This window comes from Bombina bombina, chromosome 5, assembly GCF_027579735.1.
Source record: "Bombina bombina isolate aBomBom1 chromosome 5, aBomBom1.pri, whole genome shotgun sequence".
NCBI classification, from domain to species: Eukaryota; Metazoa; Chordata; class Amphibia; order Anura; family Bombinatoridae; genus Bombina; species Bombina bombina.
This window is the reverse complement of record NC_069503.1, coordinates 1,022,490,318-1,022,511,179: the sequence shown is the minus strand read 5'-3', so window position 1 is coordinate 1,022,511,179 and position 20,862 is coordinate 1,022,490,318. Positions and strand designations below refer to the sequence as shown.

Sequence of the window (20,862 nt, the reverse complement as noted above, 5' to 3'; positions counted from 1 at the left end):
CATTTAAGGCTGTACTTACATCATACGGTAACAGCAGTATTTTCTTAGTAAATTCCATTCCCAGAAAATAATGTACTGCACATACCTCATTTGCGGAGGACCCCGCATGCTATTCCCAGTTTCTGAAGTTACCCCACTCCTCAGAATGTCGAGAACAGCCAGTGGATCTTAGTTACGCCTGCTAAGATCATATAAAAAAAAACGCAGGCAGTTTCTTCTTCCAAATACTGCCTGAGACAGAAAAACAGCACACTCCGGTGCCATTTAAAATAACAAACTTTTGATTGAAGAATAGTTAGGTAAAAACTCCAGCTCCTCTCGCGACCTCCTTCTTTGTTGAGGGTTGCAAGAGAATGACTGGATATGACATGTGAGGGGAGGAGCTATATAGCAGCTCTGCTTGGGTGACCCTCTTGCAACTTCCTGTTGGGAAGGAGAATATATCCCATAAGTAATGGATGACCATATTTCAATGCTCTAACATCTAAATTATGCAAAGATCTCTCTGAAGCGTTCTTGAGATTAGGACACAAAGGGACAATAATTTCCCAACTGATATTGTCTGAAGACACAACTTTAGGCAAGAAATCAAATTTAGATCTTAAAATTGCCTTATTCTGATGAAATATCAGATAAGGAGAATCACACGAAAGAGCAGACAATCTAGAGAGACTCTTCTTGCAGAAGAAATAGCCAAAAGAAACAAAAAAAGTTTAGTATCCACTTTATGCATAGGCTCAAAAGGAGGAGCGTGCAAAACCCAAAGTTAAGATTCCAAGGTAGAGAAATTGGCTCAATCAAGGGCTTAATCTGAAACAAAACCATGAATGTCCAGGAAGAATAGGAATCTTCTAATGAAACAAAACTGAAAGAGCAGAGATCTGCCCCTTTCAAAGAACTTGCAGAGAGGCACTTATCTAAACCATCCTGCAAGAATAACACAATCCTAGGAATTCTAAAAGAATGCCAAGAAAATTCATGAGCTACCTACCAAGAAATAAAAGCTTTCCAGAACCTATGATAAATCTTCCTAGTCACAGGCTTACGAGCCTGGATTACATGTTCAATCACAGAATCTGTAAAACCTCTATGCTTAAGAACTAAGCATTCAATCTCCATGCCATCAAGCTTAGAGATCTGAGATCCGGATGGAATAATGGACCTTAAAAAAAGAAGGTCTAGCTAAAGTGGAAGAGGTCAAGGTGGGCATCTGGACATCTGAACCAGATCTGCATACCAAATCCTGTGAGGCCAAGCTGGAGAAATCAGGATTACTGATGACTTCTCTAGTCTTATCTTGGTAATTACTCTAGGAAGAAGAAGCAGAAAGGCCCTTTTGATGTAAATCATTTGTTAGCTCCGTGAGGGGGAGAAGAAGGGGGAGAGGGAGGCTCTCAGACACGCTGGATATACTCCATGCAGAAGATTTCTGCTTCTCATGACCTCTCCTGCTTATGTAAAGCACTTGTACCAGCTAAATTATCAGTTAGTAATGATCATCTGTTTTATTTAGCAGTGTGATCTGCTCCTGTCACACCCTCTGCCAAGACACAGTATCTAGAACAGAACTCTGTATGTGATCATCAGAGGGTGTGACAGAAGCAGACGAACATTACTAACTCATAACTTAGCTGGTACAAGTACTTTACATAAGCAGGAGTGGTCATGAGAAGCAAAAATCTTCTGCACAGAGTATATCCAGGAGTATATCCAGCGTGTCTAAGAGCCTCCCTCTTTCCCTCACAGAGCTTATAAATAGTGCCTGAAGCCGTTCACTGGAAACGGCTTTGCTTAGCCTTAAAGCATAAAACTTGTGGGCAGTTTGAAGAGTAAAACTGTGGGGGGGCATTAAAAACAAACAGTGCTCAAAAAGCATTTTATTTCAATTGTGCAGCATAATGTGTGTATATAAATAGATGGGGAAAGCTAATACATTTATAATGTGAGTGACAAATAAATATGCATGTTCAAAAACAGCTCACACGCTGCAGACAGATGTGATTCTCTAAGTAATATGCTGTGCGTGTCATGTGACTGCATCATGAGCATGTAACTACTGTGCCCCTGAAACGTATGTTACAATATGGCAGCTTACATAGAAAATCAAGCACTGGATCAACACTGTACTTCAAAACAATCTCCTTGAACAGTTTGGGGTAAGAGGAACAGATAAAATAGACAGCAGTGATTATTTTATTTTTATTAATAAGAAAAAACATAATTTATGTAAGAACTTACCTGATAAATTCATTTCTTTCATATTAACAAGAGTCCATGAGCTAGTGACGTATGGGATATACATTCCTACCAGGAGGGGCAAAGTTTCCCAAACCTTAAAATGCCTATAAATACACCCCTCACCACACCCACAAATCAGTTTAACGAATAGCCAAGAAGTGGGGTGATAAGAAAAAAGTGCGAAGCATATAAAATAAGGAATTGGAATAATTGTGCTTTATACAAAAAAATCATAACCACCACAAAAAAGGGTGGGCCTCATGGACTCTTGTTAATATGAAAGAAATGAATTTATCAGGTAAGTTCTTACATAAATTATGTTTTCTTTCATGTAATTAACAAGAGTCCATGAGCTAGTGACGTATGGGATAATGAATACCCAAGATGTGGATCTTTCCACACAAGAGTCACTAGAGAGGGAGGGATAAAATAAAGACAGCCAATTCCTGCTGAAAATAATCCACACCCAAAATAAAGTTTAATGAAAAACATAAGCAGAAGATTCAAACCGAAACCACTGCCTGAAGTACCTTTCTACCAAAAACTGCTTCAGAAGAAGAGAATACATCAAAATGGTAGAATTTAGTAAAAGTATGCAAAGAGGACCAAGTCGCTGCTTTGCAAATCTGATCAACTGAAGCTTCATTCCTAAACGCCCAGGAAGTAGAAACTGACCTAGTAGAATGAGCTGTAATCCTCTGAGGCGGAGTCTTACCCGATTTAACATAGGCAAGATGAATTAAAGATTTCAACCAGGATGCCAAAGAAATGGCAGAAGCTTTCTGGCCTTTTCTAGAACCAGAAAAGATGACAAATAGACTAGAAGTCTTTCGGAAAGATTTAGTAGCTTCAACATAATATTTCAAAGCTCTAACAACATCCAAAGAATGTAACGATTTCTCCTTAGAATTCTTAGGATTAGGACATAATGAAGGAACCACGATTTCTCTACTAATGTTGTTGGAATTCACAACCTTAGGTAAAAATTCAAAAGAAGTTCGCAACACCGCCTTATCCTGATGAAAAATCAGAAAAGGAGACTCACAAGAAAGAGCAGATAATTCAGAAACTCTTCTGGCAGAAGAGATGGCCAAAAGGAACAAAACTTTCCAAGAAAGCAATTTAATGTCCAATGAATGCATAGGTTCAAACGGAGGAGCTTGAAGAGCTCCCAGAACCAAATTCAAACTCCATGGAGGAGAAATTGACTTAATGACAGGTTTTATACGAACCAAAGCTTGTACAAAACAATGAATATCAGGAAGAATAGCAATCTTTCTGTGAAAAAGAACAGAAAGAGCAGAGATTTGTCCTTTCAAGGAACTTGCGGACAAACCCTTATCTAAACCATCCTGAAGAAATTGTAATATTCTCGGAATTCTAAAAGAATACCAAGAAAAATGATGAGTAAGACACCAAGAAATATAAGTCTTCCAGACTCTATAATATATCTCTCTAGATACAGATTTACGAGCCTGTAACATAGTATCAATCACAGAGTCAGAGAAACCTCTTTGACTAAGAATCAAGCGTTCAATCTCCATACCTTTAAATTTAAGGATTTCAGATCCGGATGGAAAAAAGGACCTTGCGACAGAAGGTCTGGTCTTAACGGAAGAGTCCATGGTTGGCAAGATGCCATCCGGACAAGATCCGCATACCAAAACCTGTGAGGCCATGCCGGAGCTATTAGCAGAATAAACGAGCATTCCCTCAGAATCTTGGAGATTACTCTTGGAAGAAGAACTAGAGGCGGAAAGATATAGGCAGGATGATACTTCCAAGGAAGTGATAATGCATCCACTGCCTCCGCCTGAGGATCCCGGGATCTGGACAGATACCTGGGAAGTTTCTTGTTTAGATGAGAGGCCATCAGATCTATCTCTGGAAGCCCCCACATTTGAACAATCTGAAGAAATACCTCTGGGTGAAGAGACCATTCGCCCGGATGCAACGTTTGGCGACTGAGATAATCCGCTTCCCAATTGTCTACACCTGGGATATGAACCGCAGAGATTAGACAGGAGCTGGATTCCGCCCAAACCAAAATTCGAGATACTTCTTTCATAGCCAGAGGACTGTGAGTCCCTCCTTGATGATTGATGTATGCCACAGTTGTGACATTGTCTGTCTGAAAACAAATGAACGATTCTCTCTTCAGAAGAGGCCAAAACTGAAGAGCTCTGAAAATTGCACGGAGTTCCAAAATATTGATCGGTAATCTCACCTCCTGAGATTCCCAAACTCCCTGTGCCGTCAGAGATCCCCACACAGCTCCCCAACCTGTGAGACTTGCATCTGTTGAAATTACAGTCCAGGTCGGAAGAACAAAAGAAGCCCCCTGAATTAAACGATGGTGATCTGTCCACCACGTTAGAGAGTGCCGAACAATCGGTTTTAAAGATATTAATTGATATATCTTCGTGTAATCCCTGCACCATTGGTTCAGCATACAGAGCTGAAGAAGTCGCATGTGAAAACGAGCAAAGGGGATCGCGTCCGATGCAGCAGTCATAAGACCTAGAATTTCCATGCATAAGGCTACCGAAGGGAATGATTGAGACTGAAGGTTTCGACAAGCTGTAATCAATTTTAGACGTCTCTTGTCTGTTAAAGACAGAGTCATGGACACTGAATCTATCTGGAAACCCAGAAAGGTTACCCTTGTTTGAGGAATCAAAGAACTTTTTGGTAAATTGATCCTCCAACCATGATCTTGAAGAAACAACACAAGTCGATTCGTATGAGACTCTGCTAAATGTAAAGACTGAGCAAGTACCAAGATATCGTCCAAATAAGGAAATACCACAATACCCTGTTCTCTGATTACAGACAGAAGGGCACCGAGAATCTTTGTGAAAATTCTCGGAGCTGTAGCAAGGCCAAACGGTAGAGCCACAAATTGGTAATGCTTGTCTAGAAAAGAGAATCTCAGGAACTGAAAATGATCTGGATGAATCGGAATATGCAGATATGCATCCTGTAAATCTATTGTGGACATATAATTCCCTTGCTGAACAAAAGGCAATATAGTCCTTACAGTTACCATCTTGAACGTTGGTATCCTTACATAACGATTCAATAATTTTAGATCCAGAACTGGTCTGAAGGAATTCTCCTTCTTTGGTACAATGAAGAGATTTGAATAAAACCCCATCCCCTGTTCCGGAACTGGAACTGGCATAATTACTCCAGCCAACTCTAGATCTGAAACACAATTCAGAAATGCTTGAGCTTTCACTGGATTTACTGGGACATGGGAAAGAAAAAATCTCTTTGCAGGAGGTCTCATCTTGAAACCAATTCTGTACCCTTCTGAAACAATGCTCTGAATCCAAAGATTGTGAACAGAATTGATCCAAATTTCTTTGAAAAAACGTAACCTGCCCCCTACCAGCTGAACTGGAATGAGGGCCGTAACTTCATGTGAACTTAGAAGCAGGCTTTGCCTTTCTAGCAGGCTTGGATTTATTCCAGACTGGAGATGGTTTCCAAACTGATACTGCTCCTGAGGACGAAGGATCAGGTTTTTGTTCTTTGTTGAAACGAAAGGAACGAAAACGATTGTTAGCCCTGTTTTTACCTTTAGATTTTTTATCCTGTGGTAAAAAAGTTCCTTTCCCACCAGTAACAGTTGAAATAATAGAATCCAACTGAGAACCAAATAATTTGTTTCCCTGGAAAGAAATGGAAAGTAGAGTTGATTTAGAAGCCATATCAGCATTCCAAGTCTTAAGCCATAAAGCTCTTCTGGCTAAGATAGCTAGAGACATAAACCTAACATCAACTCTAATAATATCAAAAATGGCATCACAGATAAAATTATTAGCATGCTGAAGAAGAATAATAATATCATGAGAATCACGATTTGCTACTTGTTGCGCTAGGGTTTCCAACCAAAAAGTTGAAGCTGCAGCAACATCAGCCAATGATATAGCAGGTCTAAGAAGATTACCTGAACACAGATAAGCTTTTCTTAGAAAGGATTCAATTTTTCTATCTAAAGGATCCTTAAACGAGGTACCATCTGACGTAGGAATGGTAGTACGTTTAGCAAGGGTAGAAATAGCCCCATCACCTTTAGGGATTTTGTCCCAAAATTCTAACCTGTCAGGCGGAACAGGATATAATTGCTTAAAACGTTTAGAAGGAGTAAATGAATTACCCAATTTATCCCATTCTTTGGAAATCACTGCAGAAATAGCATTAGGAACAGGAAAAACTCCTGGAATAACCGCAGGAGCTTTAAAAACCTTATCCAAACGTATAGAATTAGTATCAAGAGGACTAGAATCCTCTATTTCTAAAGCAATTAGTACTTCTTTAAGTAAAGAGCGAATAAATTCCATCTTAAATAAATATGAAGATTTATCAGCATCAATCTCTGAGATAGAATCCTCTGAACCAGAAGAGTCCAAAGAATCAGAATGATGGTGTTCATTTAAAAATTCATCTGTAGAGAGAGAAGATTTAAAAGACTTTTTACGTTTACTAGAAGGAGAAATAACAGACAAAGCCTTCTTTATGGATTCAGAAACAAAATCTCTTATGTTATCAGGAACATTCTGCACCTTAGATGTTGAGGGAACTGCAACAGGCAATGGTACATTACTAAAGGAAATATTATCTGCTTTAACAAGTTTGTCATGACAATTATTACAAACAACAGCTGGAGGAATAGCTACCAAAAATTTACAGCAGATACACTTAGCTTTGGTAGATCCAGCAGGCAGTGATTTTCCTGTAGTATCTTCTGGCTCAGATGCAACGTGAGACATCTTGCAATATGTAAGAGAAAAAACAACATATAAAGCAAAATAGATCAAATTCCTTATAAGACAGTTTCAGGAATGGGAAAGAATGCCAAATATCAAGCTTCTAGCAACCAGAAGCAATGAAAAATGAGACTGAAATAATGTGGAGACAAAAGCGACGCCCATATTTTTTAGCGCCAAATAAGACGCCCACATTATTTGGCGCCTAAATGCTTTTGGCGCCAAAAATGACGCCACATCCGGAACGCCGACATTTTTGGCGCAAAATAACGTCAAAAAATGACGTAACTTCCGGCGACACGTATGACGCCGGAAACGGAAAAGAATTTTTTGCGCCAAAAAAGTCCGCGCCAAGAATGACGCAATAAAATGAAGCATTTTCAGCCCCCGCGAGCCTAACAGCCCACAGGGAAAAAAGTCAAATTTTTGAGGTAAGAAAAAATATGATAATTCAATGCATAATCCCAAATATGAAACTGACTGTCTGAAAATAAGGAAAGTTGAACATTCTGAGTCAAGGCAAATAAATGTTTGAATACATATATTTAGAACTTTATAAATAAAGTGCCCAACCATAGCTTAGAGTGTCACAGAAAATAAGACTTACTTACCCCAGGACACTCATCTACATGTTTGTAGAAAGCCAAACCAGTACTGAAACGAGAATCAGTAGAGGTAATGGTAAATATAAGAGTATATCGTCGATCTGAAAAGGGAGGTAAGAGATGAATCTCTACGACCGATAACAGAGAACCTTATGAAATAGACCCCGTAGAAGGAGATCACTGCATTCAATAGGCAATACTCTCTTCACATCCCTCTGACATTCACTGCACGCTGAGAGGAAAACCGGGCTCCAACTTGCTGCGGAGCGCATATCAACGTAGAATCTAGCACAAACTTACTTCACCACCTCCCTTGGAGGCAAAGTTTGTAAAACTGATTTGTGGGTGTGGTGAGGGGTGTATTTATAGGCATTTTAAGGTTTGGGAAACTTTGCCCCTCCTGGTAGGAATGTATATCCCATACGTCACTAGCTCATGGACTCTTGTTAATTACATGAAAGAAAGAAGGTTTAGAGATTATTAGACGACAGGTGTTAAGTGCCCCTTTAAGTACAGCATCAAAAATAAAGGATTAGTAGAGAATTAGTACTTTTGAGCAATCGGAAGAGGTAAAAAAAAAAATTCACTTGCAGAATCATTACAAAAATGTTATGGGTAAAGTCCTAGGATTACCCGGGTAAAACAGACATTACACAAGCGGGTGTGGGTAAGGCCCGATGTAAGATCATAAATCCCCTCAGAGTGCAGAGTCACTACATCAAACATATATAGCATACACTGTAATTCCCCCATCTTCACTATCTTTTTTGCCTCCCCCCTGGGGGGTTCACTTGGGCCAGAGGATCGGCAAAAGAAATAGTGTAGATGGGGAATAACAGTATTTCGGGCTTTACCCACAGCTGCTTGGGTAATGCCCATTTTTCCTGGATATCTTACTTTACCCGTAACACACACACACATACATATATTTATATAAAGTGCACTGCAGATAAAGTCAATTAAAAGTGCATTTACCTGTAATTAGCTGCCAGCATGGTGGTAGGCCTCCTGCATATGCTAGCCTCACATACTTCAAAATGAAGCATGCACTACTGCATGACTACAATTTTAAACAACTTTCCAATTTACTTATGTTATATAATTTGATTCCTTCTCTTGTTATCCTTTGCTGAAAAGTTTATCTAGGTAAGCTCAGGAGTGCAAAGAACATAGGTTCTAGCTGCCGATTGGTGGCTGTGTGTGTGTGTGTGTATAATATATATATATATATATATATATATATATATATATATATATATATATATATATATATATATATATATATATATATATATATTTATTTATTTATATACACACGCATACATACATACACACACACACATATACACTGATTGTGTTCAGTTAGAAACCAGTAGTGCATTACTGCTCCTTCAACAAATGATACCAAAAAATGAAGCAAATTTGATAATAGAAGTGAACTGGAAAGTTTTTTAAAAAAAAAATTTAAAATTGTATGTAATACCTAAATAATGAAAAAAAGATTTTTGGTTTCATTTCCCTTTAAGATCTAAAATATGGAAGTATATAGTATTCAGAATTGTGTCATTACAACATAGTGCTACAAAGTAAGAATTAACCAACATCTCAAATGAAGATACAAAACATTTTTCCAAGAAGCAGATAGCATAGAAATATGTTCGTCAAATGTTGTATGTCTAGTACTAGAACATGTACATTACAATATTATTCGTGCATCAAAAAGCAGTTTGTACCAAAAGGTAGACTTAAAATTAAAATGTGAATTAGAGGGAAAACAGTTAACTGCAAACAGCCAATAGTTAACTAGTTATATGGTAGGAAACAAAAGTGATCAGATTTAAAGGCTTACATACACGGCAGCATTATATATTAAAAGGACATGGAAGTGCAAATGAAACTATCATAGTTCACATTGAGATTGTAAAAAAAAAAAAAAAAAAAAATCTAGTTTACTTCTATCATAGTTACTTTGTGCTCTTTGTATTCTTCGCTCGTTTCCATGATACCATACCTGTGCACATGCATTCAACACTATATGGCAGCAGTGTTTGCAACGTTTGTAACAATGTTATACATTGTTGCCAATACTGCTGCCATATAGAACAAAGTTGATAACAAATAAATTGTTTTTTTTAGTTAAATGCTGGTGTTTATGTCTCTTTAATTAGTAGAAAATTGTAGTTATTTTAAGGCAGGGATAAAATACATCAATAACTGACTATCTAGATGATTATTACAATGAGAAAAACATGCAGCTAGCATAATTCCTAGAGAGAAGGAAGAGAGAGAGTAAATTCCTAGAGAGAAGGAAGAGAGAGAGAATAAAATTCATGTACTGTACCTTCAGTATTTGTTTCTGTGGCTGACAGTTTCTGCATTGCTTCTTTCTGTGTCTCATGTTGCATGGTTTCCCTCTGCTGTTTGGCTTGTTGCATAGTTAGTGTTTTCCACAGTTTGCGCAGCTCCTCCGCTTCATTTTCTGAATCTCCTGAGAACTTCTTTAAAAGATCTTCCTGGTTTGTATCATTTATGTGGCTACTCATGGTAGCCTCTTCTGTGCAAAGTTTTTGGTCCCTGATTTGGTCACTGTTCGACGTTCTCTCATCTTCTCCAGTGTGTAATTGCGAACTGTCCCTTTCTTTGCTGTCCTCACTGACATTTGATAATATTGCAGTAGATTCTGTAAGTTGTTTATCTAAGTCTTCATCCGACTTTAAGGAAGTTTCCATATCGTTGGCATTACTAGCAATACCACTGTCATTACCAGATTGTTCATGTTTTGTTTCGACATCACCTGCATCATTAACAGAGTCTGAAATGTTTGCTGAAGGACATTCTACAACAGTCTGGTTAATAGTTTGAACGGACTCTGACGAGGCCCCTGATGACTTATCCTGCCTTAGTTCATCTGAAGAATGAAATTCTTCCCGAATTGGAGAAAGCTCAGATTCAGTAAACACATCTTCAGAAAGTGACTCTTCTGTGCTCCGTGGGGCTGTGCTGGCACTGTCGTTTCCTGTATCCCAAATTTTTCCCTCTATTTCATTTGTATTACCCTGTGACATTTTCTTTAAATGGCAGAAATCTCTAATACAAAGTTGTTCTACATCTCTGTTAAAGAAAAATAGATTTAAAAATTACAAAATGACAAAGTGTCAGTTTATCGGAATTAACAAAAGAAAAGCAATTCTCTAAAAGCTCTAGTCATACCAGCCCAATATTACATTTTCTCATTCCAAATCGTTCAATCCAGTTATTGTACAAATACAAATATCAAAAAAACATTTAAAATTTAATCTAAAACTTGCTAATTAAATATAAAATGCAAACAATGCAATCGTGACCTTAATATGGCAACCTCTTTTTGTTTTTGGTCATATGTTCTATAATTCATACAAACAATGTAACATTTCACATCCTTTTTATCCTTATAAACACATCTGGCTTTTTTGTGCTTGTCCAAACTCCCTAGACAAAAAAAAAAAAAACTCTAACATTTATTTGCAAAAATAATAAAAATTACCTGGACGTGCTATAAGGTTTTTTGTTTTTTTACATTTCCAAAGAAAATCTAGTGTTCAGAATTTGCTTTTTGGCCTCTAAAGAATAGGTAGAATGGAACAAGCTGTTTAAATGGTCTTTTAAGGAAATCCCATGGAGACATGAAACCTTCACTATTTAGTGCTAAAACTATAGCCACTCAATATTTCAACCACTCTGCCAGCTCTCCTAATCTTATACAATCTATATTTATTGGCGCATCTCGAGCCTTTGTAGCCACTGATCCAGTAAATGGAGGAACAATACTACATTCAGTTTTTCTACATTGTCGCTAAATGACAAATGATAAAGCATAATGCACAATGTCTTGGTGGGATGCACCTTGTTATCAAGTAGTGATAAAATATACGTAGATAAGCTTAACATTTACAACTTCTTACAAATTATACGTTGTCCATTTCAAAAAGGAAAGAAAAACAATTTATACTGCTTGTGGAATCTGGAAATCACTTCAAGCAGGAGCTATAGAATTGCTTCAAAATACCACTTCACGGTAGAAGAAGTTTTAGATAACATGCATGTTGATCTATTACTACTGAGTGGTTTTAATATCTGGCAAACTCTCCAGATAACAGCTTGCCTTATCTTCTATTTAAAACCTTTAAAGGGGACTTTTAATTGTTAATGTGGTAAACTTGACTTTGCACTCTACTTTATCTCCCCTATATCTAATCTCACCAAATCCAGCCATTTTAATCTGTAGAACACTTGCAAATTTCTTCCATTCCTCACTCCAGACAACGATCTAGTCCACTCATTAACATTTCATCTTGCAACACCCTTCTAAGTGGAGAGAGAGAGAGAGAGAGAGAGTGAGAGAGTGAGAGAGAGAACTATCACTCCCCGGGGAAGAAAGGTCCCAAATGCAATTCAAGAATGCCTCTCCTTTTATCAGGTCTGCAGATAATCTTGAGAGGTGGAACCTGCCTCTGGGAGGAAAAGTCTTGAATTCTAATTTGTAACCCTGAGATACAATGTCCACAGCCAAGGGATCAGGGACATCTCATATCCATGCTTGATAAAACAGAGAAAGTCTGCCCCCCACTTGATCTGATCCAGGATCGGGGGGCAAACCCTTCATGCTGATTTAGACTCAGCTGCGGGTTTCTTAGATTGCTTCCCCTTATTCCAAGACTGATTGGATTTCCAAGAAGACTTGGACTGTTCCTGCTTGGAAAAGGGAGAGGAAGACTTTCCTTTGAAGTTACGAAAGGAACGGAAATTACTTTGACGTCCTTTAGATCTATTCTTCTTGTCTTGTGATAGAAAAGACCCATTCCCACCAGTAATGTCAGAAATTATTTCTGCCAGACAAGGTTCAAACAAGGTCTTACCTTTGTAAGGAAGCGCCAGAAGCTGACCAACATTTCAGTCACAACGCCCTGCGAGCTAGCACAGCAAAGCCAAATATCTTTGCTCCCAGTTTAATAACTTGCATGGTAGCATCAGAAATAAAGGATTTGACTAGCTTGAAAGCCTTAATCCTGTCTTTGATCTCCTCCAAAGGATTCTCTACCTGAAGTTAATCAGACAAGGCGTTGTTCCAATAAGATGCCGCACTTGAAACAGTGGCATTAAAAAAACTGCAGGTTGCCATTGAAGACCTTGATGAACATACATCTTCTTCAAATAAGTCTCCAGCTTATTGTCCATTGGATCCTTAAAAGAGCAGCTGTCCTCTATAGGAATAGTAGTTCTCTTAGCCAGAGTAGAAATGGCCCCTTCTACTTTAGACACCGTGCGCCATGAATCTTTAATGAAGTCAGCGACAGGAAACATCTTTTTAAAGACAGGAGACGGGGAAAAAGGAATTCTTGGCTTCTCCCATTCCTGTGGAATAATCTCCGTTGCACAGTCTGGAACAGGAAACCCTTCCACAGTGAAAGTATTTATTGCGTTTACTAGATTTCTTAGGGTTGACGACAGGAGTATCGGCATTGTCAAAAGTAGCCAAAACCTCCTTTAACAATACACAAAGGTGCTCAAGCTTAAATCTGAAGGATACTACTTCAGCATCAGATGAAGAAATTATACTATTCGAATCTGAGATTTCACCCTCAGAGGCTACCGACGTATCCTCCTCATCAGACTTATGAGGGAGGGCAACCTGAGTAGCAGAGGTTGGAACAGAAACCTTACTATCTGAATCTAATAATAATTTTCCTATTAGCATAGGAAAAGCAGATAATTTCGCAGATACCACAGAAGATACCTGAGCAGCAAGATATGCAGGCAAATAAACTCCTCAGGAGGCTGAGAGGAACTGCAGAGCACTGTATGAGACGCCATTAAGGCTTGGGACGTTTGAGGAGAAAGCTGTGGCATTGCCTGAACAGCATCATCCTGAGAGACAGGCTCATAGGGCAATAACTTTTCTTTAGATTCTAGTGTTCTAGCTAAACATGTAGAACAAAATTGCAAAGGAGAAACAATGTGTGCCTATAGACATAATAAACCGTTATTAAAAACAACATTTTCATCATCCATGTCCATCTTAAAAATTTGAACCTAAAAGGAAAAATTTTATTTGTGAAAAAGAAAAACTACTGTTGCTTTAAGACAGTCCAATTTTAAGATTAAGCATTATAATGAACAACAGACAAAATCGAACTAAAACAGAACTGAGGTGCCTACCGCTTCTAGGAGACTCTAAATGCAACTGCACACAAGCCGACAAACTGCAGGGATTCACAGAGACGCCGCTCCGTTCCAATGCCTGAAAAGAGAGGTCACATGATCGGCAAAACCGGAACTGCACAGTTATGTAAAAGTGTGCATTCCAATATTACTCCTACTACTACCAAGAAGCCGTAAACAGTGCAAGCCGTTGCCAGTTAGAAATGGCCCCTTCTAAATGCAAAGTCTCCTAAACACACTGCCGCCAATAACCTGATATTGCAGTTTAAACTATAAGCGGCACCCGGCCTAAGTTTAAGCCCAAAGTCTCAAATAAACACTTAGAAACCTTCAGAGTGTTAAAAATAAAAAGGAGCCTCAGAGAAATATTTCTCCAGATAAGGGAAAATCAACCTTTAGTCCCATACGTTGCACCTGCACATTGCCCAATAAATCCTGTGTAAAAGATTACAATTTCCCAATATTTTTAAATACATGATCCACTAAGTGCTAAGTCTTCAGAACCTAGAAGACAAAAAAGCACTTACCTGCAGTCTAGCTATCCAGCAAGGAGACAGCTCACAAGGCATGAAAGAACACATACTCCTTACAGAGATAGGTAGATAAAAGAAAGAACAGAGTAAACCTACTCTGGCTTTGTATGCTTGGGCAGCAATACGTTAGGAAAACAAAGTAGGGCCACCTCACAAGTTCCTAACTGCTAAAAAGTCACCACTACTCAACTGCAGAGATTGATGTGGACTACAGCTATACCCAAAAATCTTGCTTGAAAAACATAAACATAAATTATGCTTACCCGATAATTTTATTTACATCGTGGGGAGTAGAGTCCACGGCTTCATTCATTACTTGTGGGAATTAAGAACCTGGCCAGCAGGAGGAGACAAAGACACCCCAGCCAAAGGCTTAAATACTTCTCCCACTTCCCTCATCCCTCAGTCATTCTGCCGAGGGAACAAGGAACAGTAGGAGAAATATCAGGGTATAAATGGTGCCATAAGAACAAAAACTAAATTTAGGTCCGCCCACTGGAGCCATGGACTCTCCCCCCCCCCCCCCCCACAAAGTAAATAAAATTATCAGGTAAGCATAATTTATGTTTTCCATCTAAAGGGGAGGAGAGTCCACGGCTTCATTCATTACTAGTGGGAACAAATACCCAAGTTCTAGAGGACACTGAATGAAACGAAAGGGCAAAAAGAAGGCGGACCCTAATCTGAGGGCACCACAGCCTGTAAAACCTTTCTCCCAAAAACTGCTTCCGCCGAAGCAAAAACGTCAAATTTGTAAAATGTTGTAAAGGTATGTAAGGAGGACCAGGTAGCCGCCTTTCAAATCTGCTCCATAGAGGCATCATTCTTGAAGGCCCAAGACGAAGCCCCAGCTCTAGTCGAATGAGCCATGATCCTCTGAGGAGGCTTATGTCCCGCTGTCTCATAGGCTAAGCGAATCAGGCTCCTCAACCAAAAGGACAAAGAAGTTGAAGAGGCTTTTGCTCCTTGCGCTTCCCTGCATACACCACAAAAAGAGATGTAGATTGTCTGAAATCCTTTGTAGCCTGAAGATAAAACTTCAAGGCTCGAAGCATGTCCAAATTATGAAGTAACTTCTACTTAGGAGAAGAGGGGTTAAGACACAAAGAAGGAACTACTATTTCCTGATTAACGTTACGGTTAGACACAACCTTGTAAAGAAATCCCAAAGCAGTGCGAAGAACAGTCTTATCAGCGTGAAAGACCAAATAAGGAGGCTCAAATTGCAAGGCCGCCAGTTCAGAGACTCTGAGAGCCAATGCAATAGCCAACAGAAATATAACATTCCAGGAGAGAATCTTAATGTCAATAGAGTGCATAGGTTTAAACGGAACCCTCTGCAACACCCTCAGAACCAAGTTCAAGCTCCAAGGAGGAGCGGACTGTCTAAAAACATGCCTGATTCTAGACAGGGCCAGAACAAGAGACTGAATATACAGAAGCTCAGCAAGTCTCTTGTGCAACAAAACAGAGAATGCCGAAATCTGTCCCTTCAAGGAACTGGCGGCAAGCCCCTTCTCCAGTCCATCCTGGAGAAAGTACAGAATCCTGGATACCTTAACCTTGTGCCAAGGATATCCATGTTTCTCACACCAGGACAAGTAAGTACTCCACACCTTATGATAGATGCAACAAGTGGCCGGCTTCCTGGCCTGAACGAGTGTATCAATCACTCTCTCAGAAAACCCTCTCATGGGCAAGACTAAGCGTTCAATCTCCAGTCAGCCTCAGAGAATCTAGATTTTGATGTTGAAATGGACCCTGTACCAACAGATCCCTGCGACGGGGTAACCTCCATGGAGGAGAAGATGACATCCCCACAAGATCCGCAAACCACGTCCTCCGCGGAGCAATCAGAATAGCCGAAGTTTTCTCCTACTTGATGCGGGCCACTACACACGAGGTAGAAGTGGCAACGGTGGAAAAATGTAAACTAGGTTGAACCCCCAAGGCACTGCTAAGGCATCTATCAGCTCTGCCTGGGGATCCCTGGACCGCAACCAGTATCTGGGTAGCTTGCAATTAAGTCTGGACGCCATGAGATCTATCTCTGGCGTCCCCCATCTGTGACAAATTCACAGACCATTCCCCGGAAGGATTGCCTGCTGAGAAAAGCCGCTTCCCAGTTGTCCACACCCGGAATGTGGATTGCTGAGAGCGAACAGTTGTGGGACTCTGCCCATTCCAATATCCGAAACACCTCCCTCATTGCTAGGGAGCTTCTCGCCCCCCCCCCCTGATAGTTGATGTCAGCCACCGAGGTAATGTCTGTCTGGAAGCTGATGAAGCTGAACGACCCCAGAGGAGGCCATGCCTTCAGAGCATTGTAGATTGTTCGAAGTTCCAGAATACTGATTGGGAGGAGAAACTACTCTCAAGACCACTTTCCCTGAGCCACCCCAAACAGCACCCCATCCTGCCAGACTCGCGTCCGTGGTCACAATCTTCCAGGACGGTCTCCGGAAGGATGTTCCTTGGGACAGTTGTTCCGGACGGATCCACCAAGAGAGGGAGTCCCTCGTCCGATCTTCCAGAAAAATCTGTTGGGATAGGTCTATATGATCGCCGTTTCACTGTCTCAACATGCACAACTGAAAAGGTCTTGGATGGAACCTGGCGAATGGAATGACATGATGTTGGACACCATGAGCCCAATCACCTCCATACTCTGAGCCACAGAGGGACTGGAGGAGGACTGAAGGGCAAGACAGGTGGACGCAATCTTCCTGCGTCGCTGATCTGTGAGAAATATCCTCATGGATATAGAATCTATTATCGTTCCCAGGAACTCCACCCTGTTGCTGGGAATCAGGGAGCTCTTTCCCGAGTTTATCTTCTAACCATGAGATTGGAGCAAAAGAAGAAGGGTCCTCGAGTGATCCTCTGCGAGACTGAACGACAGGGTCTGGACTAGGATGTCGTCCAGATAGGGCGCCACAGCAATGCTTCTGGTTCTAGCTACTACAAGTAGCACCCCCAGAACCTTCGTAAAGACTCTCGGGGCCGTTACCAGACCAAAGGGAAGGGCCACAAACTGTTGGTCCACAAATGCAAATCTCAGGAACCTGAAGTGATCCCTGTAGATTGGCACATGAGGGGAGGCATCCTTCAAGTCTATAGTCGTCATGAACTGCCCCTCTTGAACTAGGGGCAGAATAGATATGATCGTTTTCCATTTTGAATGATGGAACAGCCAGAAACTTGTTTAAACATTTTAGATCTAGAATGGGGTGGAACGTGCCCTTCTTTGGGACCATGAAAAGGTTTGAATAGTACTTTTCATCAATGGGCTTCTTAAACAACGAACTATCCTCAAGAGGAATCGTCGTCCGCTTCGCGAGCGTAGAGATAGCACCTTAGGGACAGTCCCCCATAGCTCGAGCTGAGAGTCCGGGACGGGGAACAGCTTCTTAAAAGAAGAAGGGGAAAGGGAAGAACCTAATCTCTCCCATTCATTCTTAATAATGTTAGCTATCTCAACAGGAACCGGGAAGGTCTGAGACACCACCCTGTCCTCATATACTTTATCAAGCTTAGGAATCGAAGCTTCCTCCGGTAGTTTTAGTTCAGGAACCTCGAGAGTAGCAAGCACTTGCTTCAGCAAAAAGCACAAATTTTCTATCCTAAACCTAAAGTCAGGCTCCTCCGCAGTCGAAGCTTTAGATGACAGACTCTGACCTGGAAGGAACATCCTCCAAAGAGTCGGAGTACTCCTCGTCAGCAGATAATCCTTCTGAAATATCCATTAGAGTACATGACCCCTGGGTCGGATCGCCATATTTAACCTTACACTTGTGTTTAGCAGAACGTGGTAAGGCACTAATCACCTTAGACACCGCCGTTTGCAGTTGATCCGCAAAGTCTGGTGGCCAACGGATCTCTCCAGTAGGAGAAATGGTTGTGCCCTGGGGCGCTGCATGTGTAATCGGAGATGAATGTAGGAAACACACCTCACGGGACTGGAAACCCTCAGAGGTGGACGGCTCAGTAGTACTAGACATCCTAATCTTTCTAGATGTTGTCACCTTATCAAGGCATGTGGAACATAGTTGAGCAGGCGGATCTATCAGAACCTACTCGCAATAAACACAGGTATGAGACTTTGTTAAAGCGGGAGTACCATCTAATGCGTCAGAGTCCTCCATAGCTTGCGCCTTTAATACAGACTAATGGAACCTTTATAACCTCCAGTGGCTGGGGCACTCACGACCTCCTATGACCCGGGCCACAGCCGGTCAAGCAGAGGAAGTCAAATAGGCCACACCCGGTCAGAAGAAATGCCTTGCAGGATCGCCCCTGCACTAGGGAGAAAAATGCGCCAAATTGGCCGCACAAATACTCCCAGAAATAAAACTAAAAGTCCACCCATTGCCAGAGTCTCATCTCACACATATTACAGCAATGACAAAATAAACAATATTATGTACAAACCCCTCCCCCTACCAGGAATATTAACCCTTGATTCTATAAAGATAGAGGTATCACACTGTGACCCTGCCTTCTGCATTAACATTATGTGTATAAACAATGAAAATAATCTTACCAGAATCTATGCCCTGGAACAGGAACACGGCCTCTCAAGTGTGACATTGTAGTAGCATCGCTTCTGACATGGACTTGAATGTAGAAAGCAGGCAGCGAAACTTGTCAGCGCTGATTGCTTATGGAGCTGTTAAAATGAGTCGGGATGGTTTAGCAGTAAGACTCTCCCTGCATCTCCGGACTCTAACTTTCACCCAAGCTCTCACTGAGAGGCTGACAGGATTACTTAAAACTCCAGTCCCATTCCGAAGAGTACTACCCTTTATAAGAGACTACTCAGAATCTTCCGACACTTCCCACAAGTAATGAATGAAGCCGTGGACTAGCCTCCCCTTTAGATGGAAATCCAATTTTCTTCAGACACCAAAACTTCACCTCCTCCATTGACAAAGGCAAAGAGAATGGCTGGGTATTATGGGTAGGGGAGTGAAACTTAACAACTTTGATGTGGTGCTCTTTGCCTCCTCCTGCTGGCCAGGAGTGATATTCCCACTAGTAGTTTATGGAATCACCATATCATAGGAAAGAAATAGCACTATGGTTTAGGTTTTCTATAGTGATTGAGTACTTTTTGTAGTTCCAAAACTAGTTAGAGACTGCTATGGTCCACTGATATTCTACTATAAATCAGAAGACACACAGTTTTAACAGAACATAAGAAAGAAAAGAAACATTGAAGCACAACAAAGAAACAATAGCTTTGGTATTCTTCACTCTTTTGGGTTGCCAGTAGTTTCATGAGAACTACAGAGATCCAAAACACTACATACATTCTTTAACCATATACTCTATATATATTTGTTCTCAAAACCATTATAATTCATCCATCCCAAGCTACAATATAAGTTATATAACTTCTAAAAAGATCTTACACAGGAATAGAGTCCTTTAGCTTGCGGTTAACTATGTCTTTGTACATAGCTCCTGAGGTCACCTCTTCCATTGGACACATAATGCCATATTCTTCACAACCATTTTCTTGAACAAGAGGATCAGTTTTATGGGGATCAAACATTATGTTATTTGGAGTCACAAGGAGCACACCACTCACGGTTCCCTAACATAGAAAAATAGATAAAATGAAAAATGTAAATATTTATTAACTGCACCTTATAGCCCCATTTAAGCATTCAAATGAAAGAGCATGTCATGCACAGCAAAAAACAACAAAAACTGTACAGTTATGTACTATTATTATACGTTGGGTGGTTAGCTGAATGAACAAGGAGCGCTGTCTTAACGTGTGCCTGTAAAGGGGCAAATAATCAGCCATTGCAAGTGGCTGGGTAATGCTTCCCGCAAGCTCGCGGGTCACTTAGCGCAATTAGGTGGTTAGGTGTATTTATCGGCTTTAAAGTGAGGCTCCTATTGAAGCCTATGGAAGAGCAATCTGGTGGTCGCGTTCGCATTGCGCCGCACTTGTAATACTAGCACACATTTACATATGTTGGTATTACTGAGTGGAGTGCAAATATCGTGCTCGGGTAAGAACAAAATTGCGCTCCGCTCGTAATCTACCCCTAAGTAGTATGTGTCTAAGTAGTATGTGCAGCAGAAATTAGACAATATTACTATGCCACAGAAACACCAGTATCCAGCAAAAAGGAAATTTATGCTTACCTGATAAATTGATTTCTTCTACGATACGACGAGTCTACGGATTCATCCTTACTTGTGGGATATTATCCTCCTGCTAACAGGAAGTGGCAAAGAGCACCACAGCAGAGCTGTATATATAGCTCCTCCCTTCTCTCCACCCTCAGTCATTCGACCGAAGGTATAGGAAGAGAAAAGAAAAGCTAAAAAGGTACAGAGGTGACTGAAGTTTTGAAAAACAAAAATATAATCTGTCTAAAATGACAGGGAGGGCCGTGGACTCGTCGTATCGTAGAAGAAATCAATTTATCAGGTAAGCATAAATTTCCTTTTCTTCGACTAGATACGACGAGTCCACGGATTCATCCTTACTTG

General features: G+C 40.5%; 1 protein-coding gene across 2 annotated transcripts in view; it reads right to left on the bottom strand.

Annotated features, from left to right (window-relative positions):
* The window catches only part of OXR1 (oxidation resistance 1), a 420,839-nt gene that overhangs the window by 199,337 nt on the left and 200,640 nt on the right, over positions 1-20,862 (bottom strand). For both annotated transcript variants that reach the window (XM_053715278.1, XM_053715279.1), the window contains exons 6-7: positions 19,764-19,948; positions 9,960-10,729 (exon numbers count right to left, since the gene is read on the bottom strand). In XM_053715278.1, the coding sequence (XP_053571253.1) occupies positions 9,960-10,729; positions 19,764-19,948 (955 nt within the window). The remainder of the gene's footprint in view (positions 1-9,959; positions 10,730-19,763; positions 19,949-20,862) is intronic.